The sequence below is a fragment of the Rissa tridactyla genome, chromosome 2 (genome assembly GCF_028500815.1).
Source record: "Rissa tridactyla isolate bRisTri1 chromosome 2, bRisTri1.patW.cur.20221130, whole genome shotgun sequence".
NCBI classification, from domain to species: domain Eukaryota; kingdom Metazoa; phylum Chordata; class Aves; order Charadriiformes; family Laridae; genus Rissa; species Rissa tridactyla.
The window spans coordinates 163,914,819-163,932,494 of NC_071467.1; the positions used below are offsets into that span (position 1 = coordinate 163,914,819).

At 37.2% G+C, this 17,676-nt stretch overlaps 1 protein-coding gene across 3 annotated transcripts in view; it reads left to right on the top strand.

Annotated features, from left to right (window-relative positions):
* ADCYAP1R1 (ADCYAP receptor type I) overlaps positions 1–17,676 on the top strand; it is a 141,618-nt gene that overhangs the window by 109,605 nt on the left and 14,337 nt on the right. For all 3 annotated transcript variants that reach the window (XM_054191491.1, XM_054191492.1, XM_054191493.1), the window contains exons 11-13: positions 1,283–1,343; positions 5,753–5,822; positions 7,864–7,955. In XM_054191491.1, coding sequence (XP_054047466.1) covers positions 1,283–1,343; positions 5,753–5,822; positions 7,864–7,955 — 223 coding nt within the window. The remainder of the gene's footprint in view (positions 1–1,282; positions 1,344–5,752; positions 5,823–7,863; positions 7,956–17,676) is intronic.

The window sequence follows — 17,676 nt, forward strand, 5'->3', positions numbered from 1 at the left end:
AGATTATTTTTATTATTGTGCATCTGTTAAGTTCACAAAGATCTCAATGTTTTCTAAGTATTCTCATGTGAGAAAAGCAGACTTCAATTTAAATTAAATATGCATGATTTCTTCTCCCCAAAGCCTGTCATTTTATTTCTTTTTATCATTTTCCTTTCAAATATTTCTGTGTGTGCTTTTTTAAAGAAGGAGGGATTAACCAGTCATCCAGGTCTAACAGGGATAATTTCATTTCTGATAGCAGGAATATAAGATTTGACAGAGACTCTCTTAAGTGGATTCAGTCGAATGACTAATTAATATGACATCAACACAGCCTTGCAAAATGTATGAAACATAATTGTTCCTGTCAATTTATGACAGTCTCATTCACTGTTGCAAGCTGGGGTTATCAAGGTCCTTATTTTGTTTGCTTTTTAGCACTTTATTTTTCCAGTGGTGCCTGAATAGATGTAGGCAGTTTCCTAGTCAAAGATTTTATCTGCCATAAAATATAGATTGAACTTACCCAGAGTTGTCTTTTATTGTATAAAAAAAAATACACTGAAAAACCACACGTTTAGTGTTTTCAGAAAGGAAAGTAAATCTAAGCTTCTCAGTGGATTCTTACCGTTTTGATTTAATTTGTCTTTTACATGCATTTTTTAAAGCGTAAAGGAAAGTCTGAAACAGAAATTTAATTCTTGCTCCCAATATTATCTTTTGGGGGTCTGGGGTATTTTTTCAGGAAAAAAAAGTGAAACATTCCTGTGAGTATTGGAAAACTGTCCTCTACTGATTTCTTTTGCTTGAATAAGGCAAAATCATCTATTTAGAGAATAACAGAGAAAATGCAATATGTGCAAATCATTTACAACAAACTACATATGAATACAAAGAATACAATAATGCCATTACAGCTCAACAGATGCTGCTCTCCAATTATTGCATAATTACAGTAGCTCTAGACATGAAAGCTGACATCACTGCTTTTATTTTGTACAGACTATGTTTTAAAGTTCAGGCAACAAGATGCAGTAGAACAACTTCGAGCAATAAAGACCTGAAATGACATTATTCTTTCCTGTTATCAGTTTTGCACCTGCAATCCCACCAAGACTAACCTGTCCTCTGACTGAGATAGATGTTTCTAGAGCTCTGCATTAATGTAATGAATTGCATTATTTCACGCATGAGTGCTACTAGAAAATAAAACCTCAGTCGAGAGGTTGTAAAAAGTGCTCATTGTTGAGTAGTAAATGTGTCTAGACCGCTAACGATATCACCATCTTATCTTCCACAGGTACCCCAACAATTTGTGTCACTGTCTGGGCAGTGCTGAGACTTCACTTTGATGATACTGGGTAGGTATCACTGTGTGGGAAACCATTTCATGTGCATTCAGCACAATGGCAAGGATGAAACAGGAATACAGTGATCAGAGGACATGACTAATTTCTCCTTTAATTTCTGACTGATTTGTGTATGCAAGTAGTTTAGGTACAGTGTTCAATTTAGAGTGTTTTCCTGTTCAGCTGCGTAAATAGCCATAATTCAATGTTTATGTCCCTATTGCACTGGTAAATTGATGAAAGAAGGTATAGGTATCTAACCTGTAAACCTGCAGCTGCCCAGTGGCCTTCCAGTCCCTTCTCAGTTAAATTAGTGGAGTCCACAAGATGGTTTATCAAATCTTAAAAAAGCTGCCAGGTGAAACACATTTGTAACTGTCTCCTCCTCTCCAACTGATTATGAAGATAAACGTGTTGAGTTCATCTATAGAAATTATTGCAGATATCTTTTATGTGATGAGTGAAATCTGCAGAAGGAGTTGCTGAGTTTTGATTTACAAAGGCAATTAGGAATTTAGTTTCCCCTTGGAGAGTTTTTTTCCAGAAATCTAGTGGGGTAGATGAGTAGAGGTGAGACAGAAATCCACATCCTGTCTTTGTGAAAAAAAAATGAGGAAAGAGAATAATTTCAGAAAGAATTCAAGAAGGTAGATTCCACCCAAATGGTCTCTTCCTGTAGGGAAAAAAACAAAACAAAAACAAAAACAAAACCTGCAAAGATCCTGTATTGTTTTCTAAAGACCCAGAAGGAAAGGCTGCTCCCAGAGATGCCCTGCACATCTCGCTAGTCAGTAGATTGGTCTACTAGAGCAGTGGACATAGCTGGTAAAAATAGACATGAATGTATGCCTTGAAAATACAAACTTAGCAATGTTTTTTTTGTGACAGTGATGTTTGAAATTGGTGAAGTGTTAGAAAAAATGCTGGGAATGAAGAAGATTGACGTTAGCCTAGGTGATTATTGCAGGTCCCTTCCAACTGATATTATTCTATTCTATTCTATTCTATTCTATTCTATTCTATTCTATTCTAAAATTTGGGAAATCCTGCAGTGGTCCTTTGAAAACCTTGATCTGAGTGAAAGGCTTCATTATGCACCCAAGTCCCATTTCTAACAGACTTAGGCTTATGTTTTAATTTTGCCTTATACTACAGATACCTGGATCCAAAATTTGCACAAGACACTATTCTGTTGGGTTTTCGTCATCCTTGTTCTTTCATGCTCTTTTTGGAAAGTACATGAAGCCCTTCCTCCACTGGGTATACCAGTGTTTTGACCCAATGTTCTATTTTGACATTAAGACAAATTAAATCATTTATTTCCATGCAAAACAAGCCAGAACCCCCTGTTGTGTCATTATTATGATTACAACACTGGTCGTAAATGCATTAATCTCTCTTAGGAGTCCAAACAGTCCTTGCATTTTGCAGGTAGGGGGAATGAGACATTTACAAGAAGCTAAAGGAAAAAGAAGGAATAAAAAAGAAGAAAAAAAAAAAAGAAAAACAAAACCAAACCCCCTTTTCCTTTCTTTTAGTTTGAGAAACTATTTAGCATGCAACACATTTAGACAGATTCTAGCTGAGTGTCTCAGTGGTTACTTTTTAAAAATCAACTAGCATTGTTCTGGGGGTGGGGGAGAAGCCAGCATGAGCCTGAAAACATTGCAGAAATTACTGAACTGGGAAACCACTGTCACAACGGCGTGGACTAAAATATAGACTCTGAGTCTGAGTCTCCACCTGCTTGCTCCTTATAAACCTGGCAGAGCTCCCTTGACTTCAGCTCCTGATTCACATCACTGTAAGTGACATGTTTGTGGAGATAAATGCAACTGTCTGTTTGTCCAGAGCTGTGCTACTGAATTAAATGGAATTATTCCAGATGTACACCAGAGACGTAACAGAGATTGGACTCTGGCGTTTTCAAATGGAAATCACATCCCTCCCCCATCCCACTGGCTCCCTTCCCTTCATCCATCCTGAAAAAGAGTCCTGTGTGTCTGACCTCCACTGTAGCAATGCATTTGAAAGAAATTAGGGAGCCTGTTTATGTAGTACAGCTTGTTGGCAGATATTACAGACTGTTTTGTTGTGCATTGGGGCTTTTTTCCCTTCTGGTCACGTTCATCTGAAGAGAAAATTGTGTTTCTTCCACCACATCCATCCCATAGATGTCACAGGGACTGGACAAAAAAAGTCCTTGAAAAAACCTTTGTGTGAGCTTGATCTGATTCATTGTTGACATCTACAAAGTAGACATTTACAACTGAGCTTGCTGGGGACAACCTGTAAAAAGAGAGGAATAGGTCTAAGAAGAATAAGCATTTTAAAGGGATGATGTATCACCCCAGAGTACACATTTAAAATACATCAGCGCAGGAAAAAAAATAATCAACAATCTCCAAGTGTCTATTTGTTCCAACCAGAGTCTAGGATAATTAGCTGGGCTGTAGATGTCTTCAGTAGAGATGATTGGAACTAGAGCAGGTAGATTTCATCCCCTGTAATTTCTCACTTCCACACAGACAAATTGCCATACATCAGTGCCTGCTTGTACAGACAGATTTGTATTAGAATTTGCTCAGGTTCTTATGGCATGGGTCAACTCACCAAAGACTTTCAGGGTAGACTTAATGTGCTTCTTCGAGAGGCTGAGCTCTGCAAATAGTGGGTAATTTTCAGAATAATTCATTTATTAATGTATACAAAGAAATAAAGAGATAATTGGTGACTTTAGGTGCTTTTGTTTTGTGGCATGCAATTGTTGATAACTGAAGAAAGCCTGGTTTCCAGACTGTGGGTGAGAATGAGTTCCCTCTGAATATTTGTCCCCTTTCAAATATTTTAATTTAGGCATCCAAGGTGAGGTAACTCAGAAATGTTACTTTGCATTTGAAAACCTCAGCCATCAGTCCCACAGATTTTGGGGGATTTTAAGTTTCTAGGCTTTGTAGATAGGAGCAAAAATATGTCTTTTTGTGCAAATTTGACATCCCAGTTCTAATTTTCTCTCTTCTCACTAGCTCTACCACACATACCCTTACTGTTGGTTTTATGGGAATCCAGTAAAACATTGCATATCTAAGTTCAACTGAAATTTCTAAACCAGAAATTGGGATTTCTGGTCCCAGCTGCTTGGGATTTCTCTCAAATGCACTTTGATGATAGCATTTTAGCTTTGTCTCCTCACACTTACACATGTATATACTTTTGTTTAAAGATTTTCACTTTTCCCCCAGACACTGCCATTTAAATGACACAGAAGCTGTATTAAGCTCTCATAAGATCAGCAGTAGTTTATTCCTGTATGCTCTTCCAAACTGTTTCTTGGCATCTGACAAATGCACTATGACAAGTGCTGCTGGGATTTTTGGCTGCGGTCTGAGAAGGAGGGGAAACCCTTCTTCTCAGAACTGCAGGTACAAAGTAGACATTTTTCTGTGATTTTATGTTTCCCAGAGGGAAGCATGAGGGGAAGAAAGCAGACACAAACAGAAGACATTTTTTAACCGACAATCAAATTCTTAATGTCTTAAAATAACGTAGTGGGGGTGGTGTGGCAGGGGAAATAGGATTTTTTTCATTATTATTGTTTTTCTAGCTTTAAAATATATGTTAAAGTTTAAACCCTGTATGTATACGGGTCCTGTAATTAGCTTTCTGTACAAATGAATGTCCAAACGCATCTATATGGAACAAACTTCAGCAGAATTCTTCATTGTATCTAGAGGAAGATTTTAAATGCTGAGGTAGAAATGCCATTTTAATTATGATGACTAACTCCCAACAGCTTAAAAAAGGAGATGACCCCATCTGTGTCCAGTACTTGAACCTTCTTAGATGAATCCTTGGTAGTACTTGCAACCCAATGACTGGAAAATCATTCCTATACGTGAACACAACCAGTCTCTAATACATCCTCGTGTACTAGATATGTGTACAAATACTTATGTCAGGATCAGGAACCAACATTCATATCTGTTTACCTTGGAAAATTTAAGAGACATCAAACTTTGGAATAACTATCTCGTACCCTTCAAGGTATCCCTGTTTGGTTTTTTTTTTCCCTTTTACTGAGATGTTAGCTTAAAGGGACAATTTCACAGTTGTATTGTCTGTAGACATAGAAACACATATACAGGCATTTTCCAAAATGGCTAAACTTTTTAGTAAGAGGTACCACTAAAATTGCCACAAAATAACTTATTTTCCTTTCAGATAAGTTGGGTAAATGCTGTAAAAGCTACAACAGGGACAGACTGAAGAACCAGTGCCTTTGAGCCCAAATAAAATAATTTAGCTACAAGACCAATCTCCCACTCTCTGCTCCCTTAAAAAATGTTGTAAGTTTAACTTCCTTGTTATATCTTTCTCTTTCCTTCTCTTTTCCCACCCCATTCTTTTATTAACGACTTCAGCTGCTGGGACATGAATGACAACACTGCCTTGTGGTGGGTGATCAAGGGTCCTGTGGTTGGATCAATCATGGTAAGTGACACTTGGAGAAGGCACTTCCTCAACATTTCTGAGGGCACATAACTGATGAAAATAGCTTCAAATGGTTTTGCAAACTATGGTGTATCAGCTGTGCTGGACTACCACACAGGTTGTCTGAATGTCCAGTGCTTGCCATCCACAATGCTAATTACATTGTTTTAAAGAAGGTTTAGTACAAGTTAAATGATGACGCACTGCCTACAAGCAAAGATGATGTAGAAAAGGAGTTATTCAGCTGCTTAAACATACCTACCAAATGTCATATGTAAGACCCTAGAGCATATGGAGCATTAGCCTGGGGCTGGCAGATATGACACAGGACGTATGAGAATCCTGTGTCATGGGAATCCTAACCATTTGGGGTAGCAGTTGAGGGCCAAGTGGGACAACCCCAGGAATGTAAAACAGTACTAGATGCCAGTGACTAGGAACCGGGCTGTGTCTGTTGAAGGAATTAATTTCAACGGTACATTTATTTATCTAATATTATCTTTATAATAGTATTGTGGACATAATGCAAGATGCTCAATTGTCAACAAAGTATCTGAACTCTAGTTCATGAAGGACTTGGATTTGACTCAAATGACGTTAGATACCTGTATATGGATGACTGACAGGTTATAGAGTACTCTGCTTGGGCTCCAACTGCTGCCCCAAAAGAATAAGGGAACTTTGAAATGGTATTGGGCTCCCCCAGTTAGGAAATTAAATTGAGCACCTAGACAATATGGTTAGTGGCACCTGAAAAACTGTCTTACCACATGTAGGTGTCTAATTCTGGTCATGCTAACATGCTCTCCATACTTCAGTGACAGCACTGGCCAGGTCTTTGTTGACTGTTGTGGGAATTTAGACATCCAGCTCACAGGTAGCTGTCTACTGGTAGGTGTTTTCTTCAGGTTTCATGCTTCTTTTAAGTATTTGGTCAGCTCTCTGAAGTACAGTAACCTTCAGACACATTAAAAGTAATTCATCTAATAACACTGAAAGATATTGAGATGGAGAGGGTCCAACAATCTGTGGGTTTCTTTTATACCAATATATGTGAATTTACATGCTTTACAGACATATTCTTGAAGGATCACATTCTGGCTTTGGGGAATCAGTTATACCTGGCTCCTATTGAAGACATTAAAGATTCAAGCAACTAGCAAGAGATGACTGGGCTTCTCCATTCTTTTATAGTCCTCAGATCAGATGGAAAAACCTTTTGAAAGAGATTCTCACATCTAGTTGAAGTTCTTAGTGTCCCTACAGGAGTAAAATGTTGCATATGGGATCAACTTAAATTTCCCACTGTTTTCTTCTGGTGTTAAGATGCTATGGAGTTAGTGATAGCCAAATCTGAAGCCAAAGCATCAAAATAAATTGATTTTATTAATCTCCAAATTTTTAAAACTGTATTTGTAATTACATGATTCCATGGAAGAGAAGATGCCCAGGAAGACATAAAACTAGAAGTCATGATGATGAACATTAACACCCCCCCTCCCCTACCCCCCCACACACACTCCTTCCCCAAAAAAACATTAGAAGTCATCTCATCTTGGGCTGGGTTCAACCAAGCAGAGGGAAAGTGACACAACTTGGGATTTTCAGGAAAGTGGAGACATTAAATTGTGCCTGATGGATGCTGCTAAACTACGAAGTGCCTTAGTTCAAAGAATGGGTGTTGAAGATGCTTTTAGTGTTGAGATCTTTGCTGTATGGTTTTAATGTGCAGGAATCTTTGTTTTTATTCTTTGCACCAATTGATACTGAAAAATTTTGAAACATTTTCACTTATGTTATGTTATCTAGTGTTTGGGACTGAAGAAATTCTGGCTTTAGCTGTTGAGAGGCGGATATTTTTGCCTGGCAAACGGACAATAAGACCCTTGTAAACTTATCCCATTACTCCTCACCCTATAGAACTTCTAGACTGCAGCTGGGAGAAGAATAAGGCAATGGAGTCAGCAAGTCACTGGGAAAGTCTCATTCTCATACTTGAAAAAATATATCGCCATTATTTTTTTCTTTCTTTTTCCCCTAGATAAACTTTGTGCTTTTTATTGGCATAATTGTGATACTTGTGCAGAAACTCCAGTCACCTGATATCGGGGGCAATGAGTCCAGCATTTACTTGTAAGTACAAATAAAGCAGTAATCAATTTAGATTTCTAATATACACATAGGAAAAAAGACAAAGTCAAAAAGACACCTCAGCTGAATTAATTTGATTTTCAAAAAGAGTTACAGAATCTACTAAATTGCTTTGGTTGATTTTTACTTTCTTTTAAAAGCCACTGAAGTACATTTTAAAGCCAGCTTTCACTTTTTTTTTAAAAGGCCTAAAAAATACACAGTAATACAAGATTTGGAAAAAAAAAACCAAACAAAACCAAAAAACTTTCTTACAGGTCAGTTTTCTGGAAGTTAACATACTGACCAGGCATAAATATTATTATACTCATGGGACAGTCTGCTGTGCTTCATACATTCCAGGGACTTGGTCCAAAGTTCATTGAAAGCAATGAGATTTGGTGAAAAGATTTCATTAACTTTGGACTGAATTCTGACAATCTCCTAAAGTTCCTTATGTTCATGTTTCTTGTAACCTTGAATGCATTCCACTTAAGCCAAACACCACCCTGCCACCCCAAGAATTGCTTAAAAATGCACAAATCTTAAAATTTTCCTTTAGAAGTTTTAAAGCTTTGTTTGTGATTTACATTTTTTTAAAGCCAATATCCTTTTTGATAGTTTCCAACTCATTCGAGGGCAGAGATTGGTCATTTAAGATGGTTGTCATTCTCGTTTTGAGTGCATGCTGTCAGTCTCCATTTAAAAATTATATCATCATTTTGAATAACTAGGATATGTGGCAGCACATTTGGTGTTTTCTTGGCTTCTCAGCCTAAACATCACACACATTTGTTTTGCAATTTTTTCTGAGCTCTAGTGATTTCTAGCACTCATAAACGCAGGTAAGACTATTTGATTTACTGCTGTATCCCTGGTGAAAGAAGGCAAGTCATGAAAACCTTAAATAAAAATAACAGCTGTCAGGATAAAGCAGGAGATCCTCATTTTCTAGTACTTTTTAAAAAAATTATCCAGTGATCAGTTTCACCCTAATTTACCACACTCATAGCATATTGATGGCATCCATCTAAATGACAGTTTTCAGGGAAAAATACGTCCTCCAGTTGCTTAATTTTCTTCCCTTCTTTCCTATTGTCTTGTTTAGATTTACATGAAAAGATAATATTTTATGCATCACTTTTTCATGTCTGTAGTCAGACATCCACTTACTGAAAGTGCTGCCCTTGAAGCTTGCTCTAAACCGGATTTCCACAGACAAAAACGATGCTTTAAATTCAATCTACAGGTGGATATATCTCAGAGTTAAAACTCAGGAGAAAGTGTAGTGAATATGTTAACTGTCTGCATGGTTTACCTAGGGCTTGCATGAAGACTTCCCATGTATGTGCTGCTGGGAAGTCATCCACTAAATCTTAGATTGTAATTAGCACCCAAGATGTGCAGAGCTAGTTCTGACTACAACCTGCTAAGTGCATGTTTGGTGTCTGCTGCACATTTCTCACATATGAAGCAAAGCATGCCATAGACTCCAGTGATTTAATGGGATTATAAAACATCCTTGTCATTTTTGATCAATATGGTGACTGGGTTTTACTGATATTTTTCCTATGTGTATAGTTAGCCACCAAAACCAAGAGAAAACATCATATTTTCTGTTTCATTCGCTGCCATTCTTTTTCATATTTTTTTGCAACTTTATTAATGGGTGTGTATAAATTGATATTGCATTTATGTATGTGTTATGAAGTGGAGTGTTGTTTATCCAAACAGATTCGACAACAGAAAAGTCACACAGAAATAATAAAAAACAATGAAACGAATAAGTCTATGCAGGTATACACCAGGCATATTCAATATTTGTGCACACATATCTTGTAAAAAGAGAGGTGTTATAATGAAGAAATAAGACAGCTCATAGTATGGTTATGTCACCATATTGAAATCTCTGTGGCATTTAGACTGTCATCCATATTAAGCATTTTCTATGTCCTATTTTGCTCTTTAAAACTATTAAACATCATCCCATCAGACTAAATTCTCCATCCAGATCTTTATTCCACAACATATTTAAGTTCTTTGCCTTTAGTACATGAGACAAATGAGTTCTGGTTGAGGAAGGGTGTTCAGCCTGTTTCTGAAGGTAATATCACATGATATCTGTAGCAGTGATTGAGATTTACTCTGCTATCAATATTCTACTCCTTGCAATAACCCTTTAGCCAGGACTTCCATCTTCAAAAAAGAAAACAAAAGACCCCACAAAAATTTGGTTATTGTTTTTGAGTAGAATTTATTTTGTTCTTATATGTTCAGGACCTTTTAACTATTATTTTTGTCAGGAAAGTCTACCTCCAGTTCTATTTTATAGACACTGTGGTCATGGTTCTGCAAATCACTTAAGCCTCTGTTTGGCTTTAAAAGCCTTGGGGATGTGCTTAAATTCAAAGATTAATTATATATTGTTACCACTGTGCACTCATTATTAAAAATTCCCACTTCTGAAGTTAGCTGCGAGCTATGACAGGAACACAACAGAATAGTGCACTACTGGGGAACTAATGCTTAATTAATATAGTGTAGCCACTTGAGACTGTAAAACTTGCTTTAAAAAATCAAGCAATAATTTGTATAATTTACAGCACAATAGTGAGTGCTTTACTCCCACAAAAAAATCAGACTTTCTCTCTAAATAATCAGATGATCATTATATGCAATAGCCTTTCCGTTTAGGCTGGCAAAACCTTGGAAACACGTAGCTAATCCCTAACAGTTTTCCACAGCAGTCAAATGCTTTAGTGATAATAAACTTCCATCTTATCAACTTGTATGTTCAGTCATTCATTGCCAGTCTCATGCCTAATTGATCTTTCTTCACACATTTGGTTTCCCCCTCAAAGCTGCCTGCATGCTGCCGTTTCAGACTGAATGGCTCAGACCATGTCAGATTCTCAGAAAGCAATAACCCCGTCCTTTTACTGGTGTTGTAGATAGAAACTCCTCCTTATGGCTGAAATGACAGGGGCTAGATTCATCAAAATTATCTAAACAGCTGAGGTAGGAATTAGAAAGGAAATAGAAGCTGTCCCTTTTAATATTAATTTCAATTTTATGATTATTTTTGGGTTTTTTTCTTAACTTTATGATTCTTTTGTTTTTTTCTTTAGGCAGCGTTCATACTTCCTCCCAGTAGTTATCATAATTATTTACTTTTTAGTGTTAGGAGTGAACTGCCAAAGGCATAAAAAAAGACATAACTTGTTTTCTTGAACCATGTTTGGTTTCAGTTAACCTTGTGTTAACCTGAATCATTCCACCAAATTAAATAACCAAAGCAAGTCCAGTAATGCAAAAGCAATAGATTTTCAACTGAGTGAGATCCTCAGGTGCTGGGGAAGCATAAAGTAACATTGGTTATATTCCTAGTGTAATTAAGACACCTATCTGCATAGTTCAGACAGGTTTCTTGCCCCATCTGCTGAATGAATTACATAAACAATTGTAATGTGCCATGGTCATGGACACAACATACTTAATCCTATAGTGCAACATCTTGGTTTTGTACCTGTATATTCCATCCAGCTAGATTTTACTTAACATGCTTCCAAACAGAAAGCACTGCCTGATTTTTGTCAATCTCCAATTGCACATTTTGTAAATATTTTGTAGTAGTAGATTATTTAGGGACTGTCACACCACATGCTGAAGGCCAAGCAGCACCACATCAGAAGTCCACGAATCCAATGTGCACTCACAGTTCTGGGGACTGAAAACGCATATTCACAACTCTATTATGGTTGGTCCAGCACATGGAGTGTCACATCAGGCCCGCGTTATTCGCGTGTATTTTCCTATATCAGCCCTTTGTCTGGAATTTTAGGAAACAGATAATAAATTGATCTGGGAAGGCTTCATTGTTTTTTCCATGAGAAATGCAGCCAGTAGTGTGCAACATGGTATATCAGCATCTACTCTGAGGTTTTGGTCAAATTGTAGAAAGAGCACATTCACACCCCCACAAAAAAACATATTCCTGTAGAAATGCCTACACAAAGCTTAAATCCACGCTATTATTTTCATGAGCATTGTTGCATTGCTGAAAGAGTCGTTATAGACAGAAGATCATCTAACAGTATCACTACCATAAACCACTCCAGTAATTAAGTAGGTACGCATGGTGCAGATGCATGCTGGAATAACCCTTACGTTTAAAAAAGGCCCACACATTTCCATCAAGTTCTTTGCTTATTCATTAATTTTCAAGGATCAAACACGTTTAACTGGAAAAAGCTTCTTTTTTTTTTTTTTTTAATTATTTCCACTTTAGCATGAATAGTATAATTTGGGAGGGGGAAGCTTGTTTCTGCTTTTGCTTTAACAGATTCTTCATAAATTTTGTATCACATGTTGAAAACTCAATGAAAAGAAAATAAACCCCACATATATCTAGCTAATTCAGGTCTATGTCATTCCTCCAATCAGCATCTTGCTGGAAAGAAAGGAGAAACATGGCATATATCATAGGTAGGTATGATTTTACATTGGTGCAACCTAGAGGGTTAGGGCAGGAGAAGCAATGTTGTTACACAAACGTTTTGGTAAACAACACTCCTCTACAGTTCACCTAAAAAGTCACCAGACACTCAATGATTCATTCTGCTACTGCTTTGTCTTGCTGCAAGTGCTCAGACTGCCAGCATTAATAATTATTGACAGGGTCTTCATGCCAGAAGTCTCATTTTTGACAAGAAAATGGCAGATGTTTGATGAATGGTATATTCTTTAGCATGGCACTTTAATTTCTTAACCCCAGGTACTACCAGTTGAGTGCTGGAATGCCCGCTAGACCAGCAATTAAAAGGAATGTGTGTCCCTGGGTTAATGCTTTTCTATCACAAGAAAGTACAATGGAAAACACAGACGATGATCATTTGATCGTCAGTGCATGATCATCAAGGACCTAGTTCTCATTTCTAAGAAACGCTAGGAGAGTAGATGTTTGTTACTTTGATTGACACTAATTCTTGATGGATTTATTTTACACTCTAGAGAAAATGTTCTTATTCACAACTACTATACTTTTAATTTACATTTCCCAAGACAAATTATTAATTTGGGTGTTGGTTTCAGGGTTATTTGGTTTCTGTTTTGCTTTTTTGGGTGGGTTTTTTTGGGGGAGGAGTGGGGAGTAATTTGTCCCAAATCTTTTAAGGTAGGGTTTGGAAAAAAATTGAGTGTATTTTTTAGAAATGTAAGTTCATGTAGGCTACGTACCATAAATAGCATAACTGAAAACACCATTCTGTATTGATTAACTATCTATAGATTTGCTGTGGTCTCCACTACTGTAAAATCAAACAGCAGTGAATATTTAGTGAGTGTATAAAGTTCCTATGAGCTGTTATTCCTGTTGAACAGTGTAGGGTATGATTCACAAGGGGGGTTACTCAAAATTACTACAGGCACCTCACTGGTGTCTGTAGCAGGTAGAGGAACATGAACATACATATTTGGTTGTCAAATCTAGCTTCCTAACCTAAATGCTGTCCTTTCATCCGTATGCATCTTTTGCATTCTTACAGTGATGATGAATTCAGACCTAAAGCTATGTCTACCTTGAAAGTAGTTTTGTTATTTCATGGGCCACTTGCCAGAGTAATATTCCAGAATACTAAATCGATATTTTTAAAGGAAATTCCATCAATTTCCAATGATACACAAGCACTTTACTAGAGCTTTGACAGGCTCTGTTTTTGAAATCATTGATCACAAAACTTGTTTCTTGTGGTTACAAGATCATCTGTGATGAATGCAATGTTAAAAAGTGCTCTGCTTTAGTTGTTTTGAAATCCTTAGAAGGTGGTTAGCATTCACGTCCATTGTGCCTCGGCCTGCACAGGTGATGTCTGTACGATGGAGGCTGACTCCTGCTATTTTCTGTTTTGAAGTAGTAATGAAAAATAGGATGACTTTGTCTTTAAACATTATTTGTGCACATTGCTGTAAGGTATTTTTATGGGCAATTTTATGGTTTCAATAGGTATACAGACAGAGGAAAGTATACAGCGCTGATTTCTGTGGCTGATGAACTAACTGACTTTTTTTTTAAATCTGCCTGTTTCACGCTTAAAAATTCTCTAATCGTAACTTAAAATTTCTGCTTGACTCCATGCTCTGTGGCAGCCTTAGAGAATGAAGTTCCTTGTCCACAGACTGTGTCCTAAAAGAGCTAAGCACAGATTTTTTTTCCCCCTATATGTTACAAGAGAAGCCACGAGCTGGAAAGGAGCATGTTCACATTGAAAGAGAGGCCACTGATAGATGGCCCTTCTCTAGAAAGATCAAGGAGGTGTGCGGGTTAGTGAGGGAAAGAACAATGCCATGTTATATTTAACAGTGTGCTTCTTCTAATAGAAATGTTTCTTCCATTTGTTTTAAGAAGAAACAGTAATGCTCTCTCAAGAAGGGGTTGGAGGCCTATCAGGAGTCGGATTATCCCTAACAGCCCTGTTTCTGAGGTGGTTTAGGCACAAAAGAAGGCTAAATAGTGTCTTATGACTTCCCAGTGAAATGTTAGTAGCATATATCTGGATATTTCAGACCTAAATGCCTTTCAAAGCCAGTACCTAAAACACTGTGACTTGATTGCCATAACTGGTATTGAACAGCACGCAAAACATCTGAAGCCTCAAGCCAGCATGATTTATATATAAGTGTTTGCGTCTGTGCTTCTTTGCCTGTCTAAACATAGGTCTTTGCCTACACATGTACTATCTGAAATGCTATATATATCTAAAATTTTTCCAGAGTTGCTTTTTAAAAGACCATAAATACTTTAGCAATGTGCACAATAAAAAGCTGCTTACTTTAGTGTGAAACTGCCTATATTTAACCAAATTCTCTGTAATTTATAACTTTTGCCACACGTTCAAGTTTACTGATCGGCAAAATTAAGGTGGCCTTCCTAAAGAAAATGGGGTGAAGACCTCAAATGTGTTTCTAAAGTCACTGTGCTTCATCAAAGTGAATAACCTAATTTTGGTCTGTATTGATAAACTTCAGTTGTCATGGAGATCAGCAGGATAGAGAACAGCCTGTGCCTAAGGCCATGCATCTTTATGAATTACCCATGGATTTGGGTGCAGTGTTGTATCCTTTATCAGGGTAGCTTACTTACTGGGAAAAATAGTGGTTTTGGAGATTCAGATCATTTTTGAGAAACTCCAAACTGGGAGCTAACTTTGAAGCATCCATGTTAGACCATTCTGGCTCTTTTCCCTTTCTGTCATGCATTGGTCATAGCTAAGTTTGTTGTTTTGAATGCATTGTTAGGCTGAAAGGGCTAGATCTGGAATTTTGTTTGCCCGCAAATCAATTTTCACCTTTGTTTCTTTGAATCAGTTACTTAGTGTAAAGGTAAAAGTGGAGTTGAAGCAACTGGTCATGCAGCAGTTGTTGCGAGACTGCAGACAATGGGGAATAATTCTGACATCTCTGATCTTGAATGTGCTTTCAACTTACATCGAAGCTTGATGCACACCAGCATCCATGGTCTTCCATTTACTTTTTGCTACCATTCACATTTTTGTCTCTACCATATGAGAACAAAAGGAGTTTAATTTCCCCTCAGTGTCTCTGCTTCTCCTTGCCATTGATTTCTTGTGTCTCACTTCAGCAACTAACGCTTCACAGCCAGTGGTTTTAGCTTTATGTCTGAAGAATTATTAAGATGTACTCCAAGCAAGTATATAGTCCTTAGAGCCTCAGGTATGAAAGTGGCAAGAAAAGTGGTGCTGTTGCAGTGCAGAGGGTTTTTTTGATCTGGAAGAGTGAACTTCTCATAAGGCACTTGTAACTAGTACTGTCCAAAAAGGGAACTGTGTGGTACAAACTGGGGAATTGGTTAATTGCCCAGGAACAAATTCTTCCTGCCTTGGGGAGTGCAAGTACACACTTAAAGGCCACCAGGTTAAAATAGCTTAATATTGAATTAAATCTCAATTAAAGTGGTTTAAACAAATGTATACTACCACAAGATTGGACCAATCCAAAGTTGTGCATATGGTTCACGTCATAGTACCTCATTTGCTGTGCACCTGTGTCATTACTGAGAGATTTCCAAACTGTATATATTTCTTATATATTTCCAAACTCTTATTTATTTTCAGTGAAAACACTGGAGTTGTTCAGCTGATTAAATGTCTGCAAGCCCAGGCCTTTTCAGCAAAGGCAGCATTCTCTTTTTTCATCAAGGAGGGTTATAGGGATGGGTTGAAACTTGGATCATCTGCAGGGATATCGTATAACATGTGAGGCAGGTGAGGCAAAACAATATAGCTGAAGCTTCAGAACTGCAAATTATATAAATTCAGTGTAGCTGTACTGATGCTGAGCTCTGCCAGCTGAAAGGACTAAGACCTGTCTATAATGCTTGAAAATCCACTTCTTGTAGCAAACTCTGACAATAAATACTCTGTGGGTTTTGCTCATTTGTTTATTTTAAAGACAATGAGCTAATCACATTCTTAGATATTTTGTGTCTGGATTTGGACATTTTCTTCATTTCAATACTCTTCATTTCAAACAGTAAACCTATATTCAAAACCATTTAAGAATCTCATTTGGGATGGTACATTTTTCTCACTAAACATGGTATTGTCTTCTACACTACAGTTATGTTACTGCACCTCCATCAGAATTATTCCATAATGCATGGCATTAGTCTGTACTCTGGAGTCACTGAAAATAATCTAGCTTGTTAAAACAGGATCTCCAGAGTTAATAGAGAGAAAGAATCAGGACATGTAACCTTGAAGCTACAGTTTATTTAAAGACTGTTTTTCATAGAAGTATTCTGCTCTCTACTACCAGCTTTCTCCTCCAGAGCACTGCTGCATATTAAGCTTTATCTCTTCATTCTTTGATCTCTGATTGGCTTTCTCCATCCTTGTATGTCCACCCTATAGGAGTTAGCAAAGACAAGAATGAACTGTGTAAAGATGATTTTTGTCTCTCTTTGAACATTCTGATTTATCTTCAAGCCTCAGTTCTGCACAGAAGTCAGAATTATTGGATAAAAAGTTCCAGTTCACATTCATATTTGTTAAACATTCATTTTCAGCCTCAGCTGTAGTCTGCAAGCAGTAATCTGGCTTCAGCGTCTGGACAGGTCATAGTGGTTTCCTCACAGACATACTGTTTCTGTGTCAAATTGTTGTTGTAAATACCATGCTGGCTTTCAGTTACAGTAAATTAAGTCTAACTCTAGTGCAATTAAAGATACACTCATGTAAAGTGTATAGAGGACATTGAATGTTCTCTGTAATGCGGGAACTTTGAAATCTGTAGAAGATCCTCTTGATGTTTCCTACATACGTCCTAGTTTTTAGCTTGAAGTTCATTGACTTTGCAAGTATATAGACACAAAAAATGCAAATCTTCTTTATGTTCCCCCAAATCACTGAAAAGACAAACAATTCACTCAGTTGTGTAAGACACACCTACTCAAAACAGTGAAGAGAAACAAAGGTGAATTGTCCCGTATTAAACCAATGCAAGAGCCCTAAAAGGTAGAGACCAAAAAGTCCGATGAATGAAAACTACTACTGCACATTAAAGTCAACTGATTTTAACGTGTTTTGGATATGGACTGTAAAGGAGACTTTACACTTTCTCTTTTTTTTCCAACTTGTTTTCAGATTATTCCCAGGTGTTAGAAGATGATCCTGGAATACCTCAGACCTCTTACAGAGGTCTGAGGAAA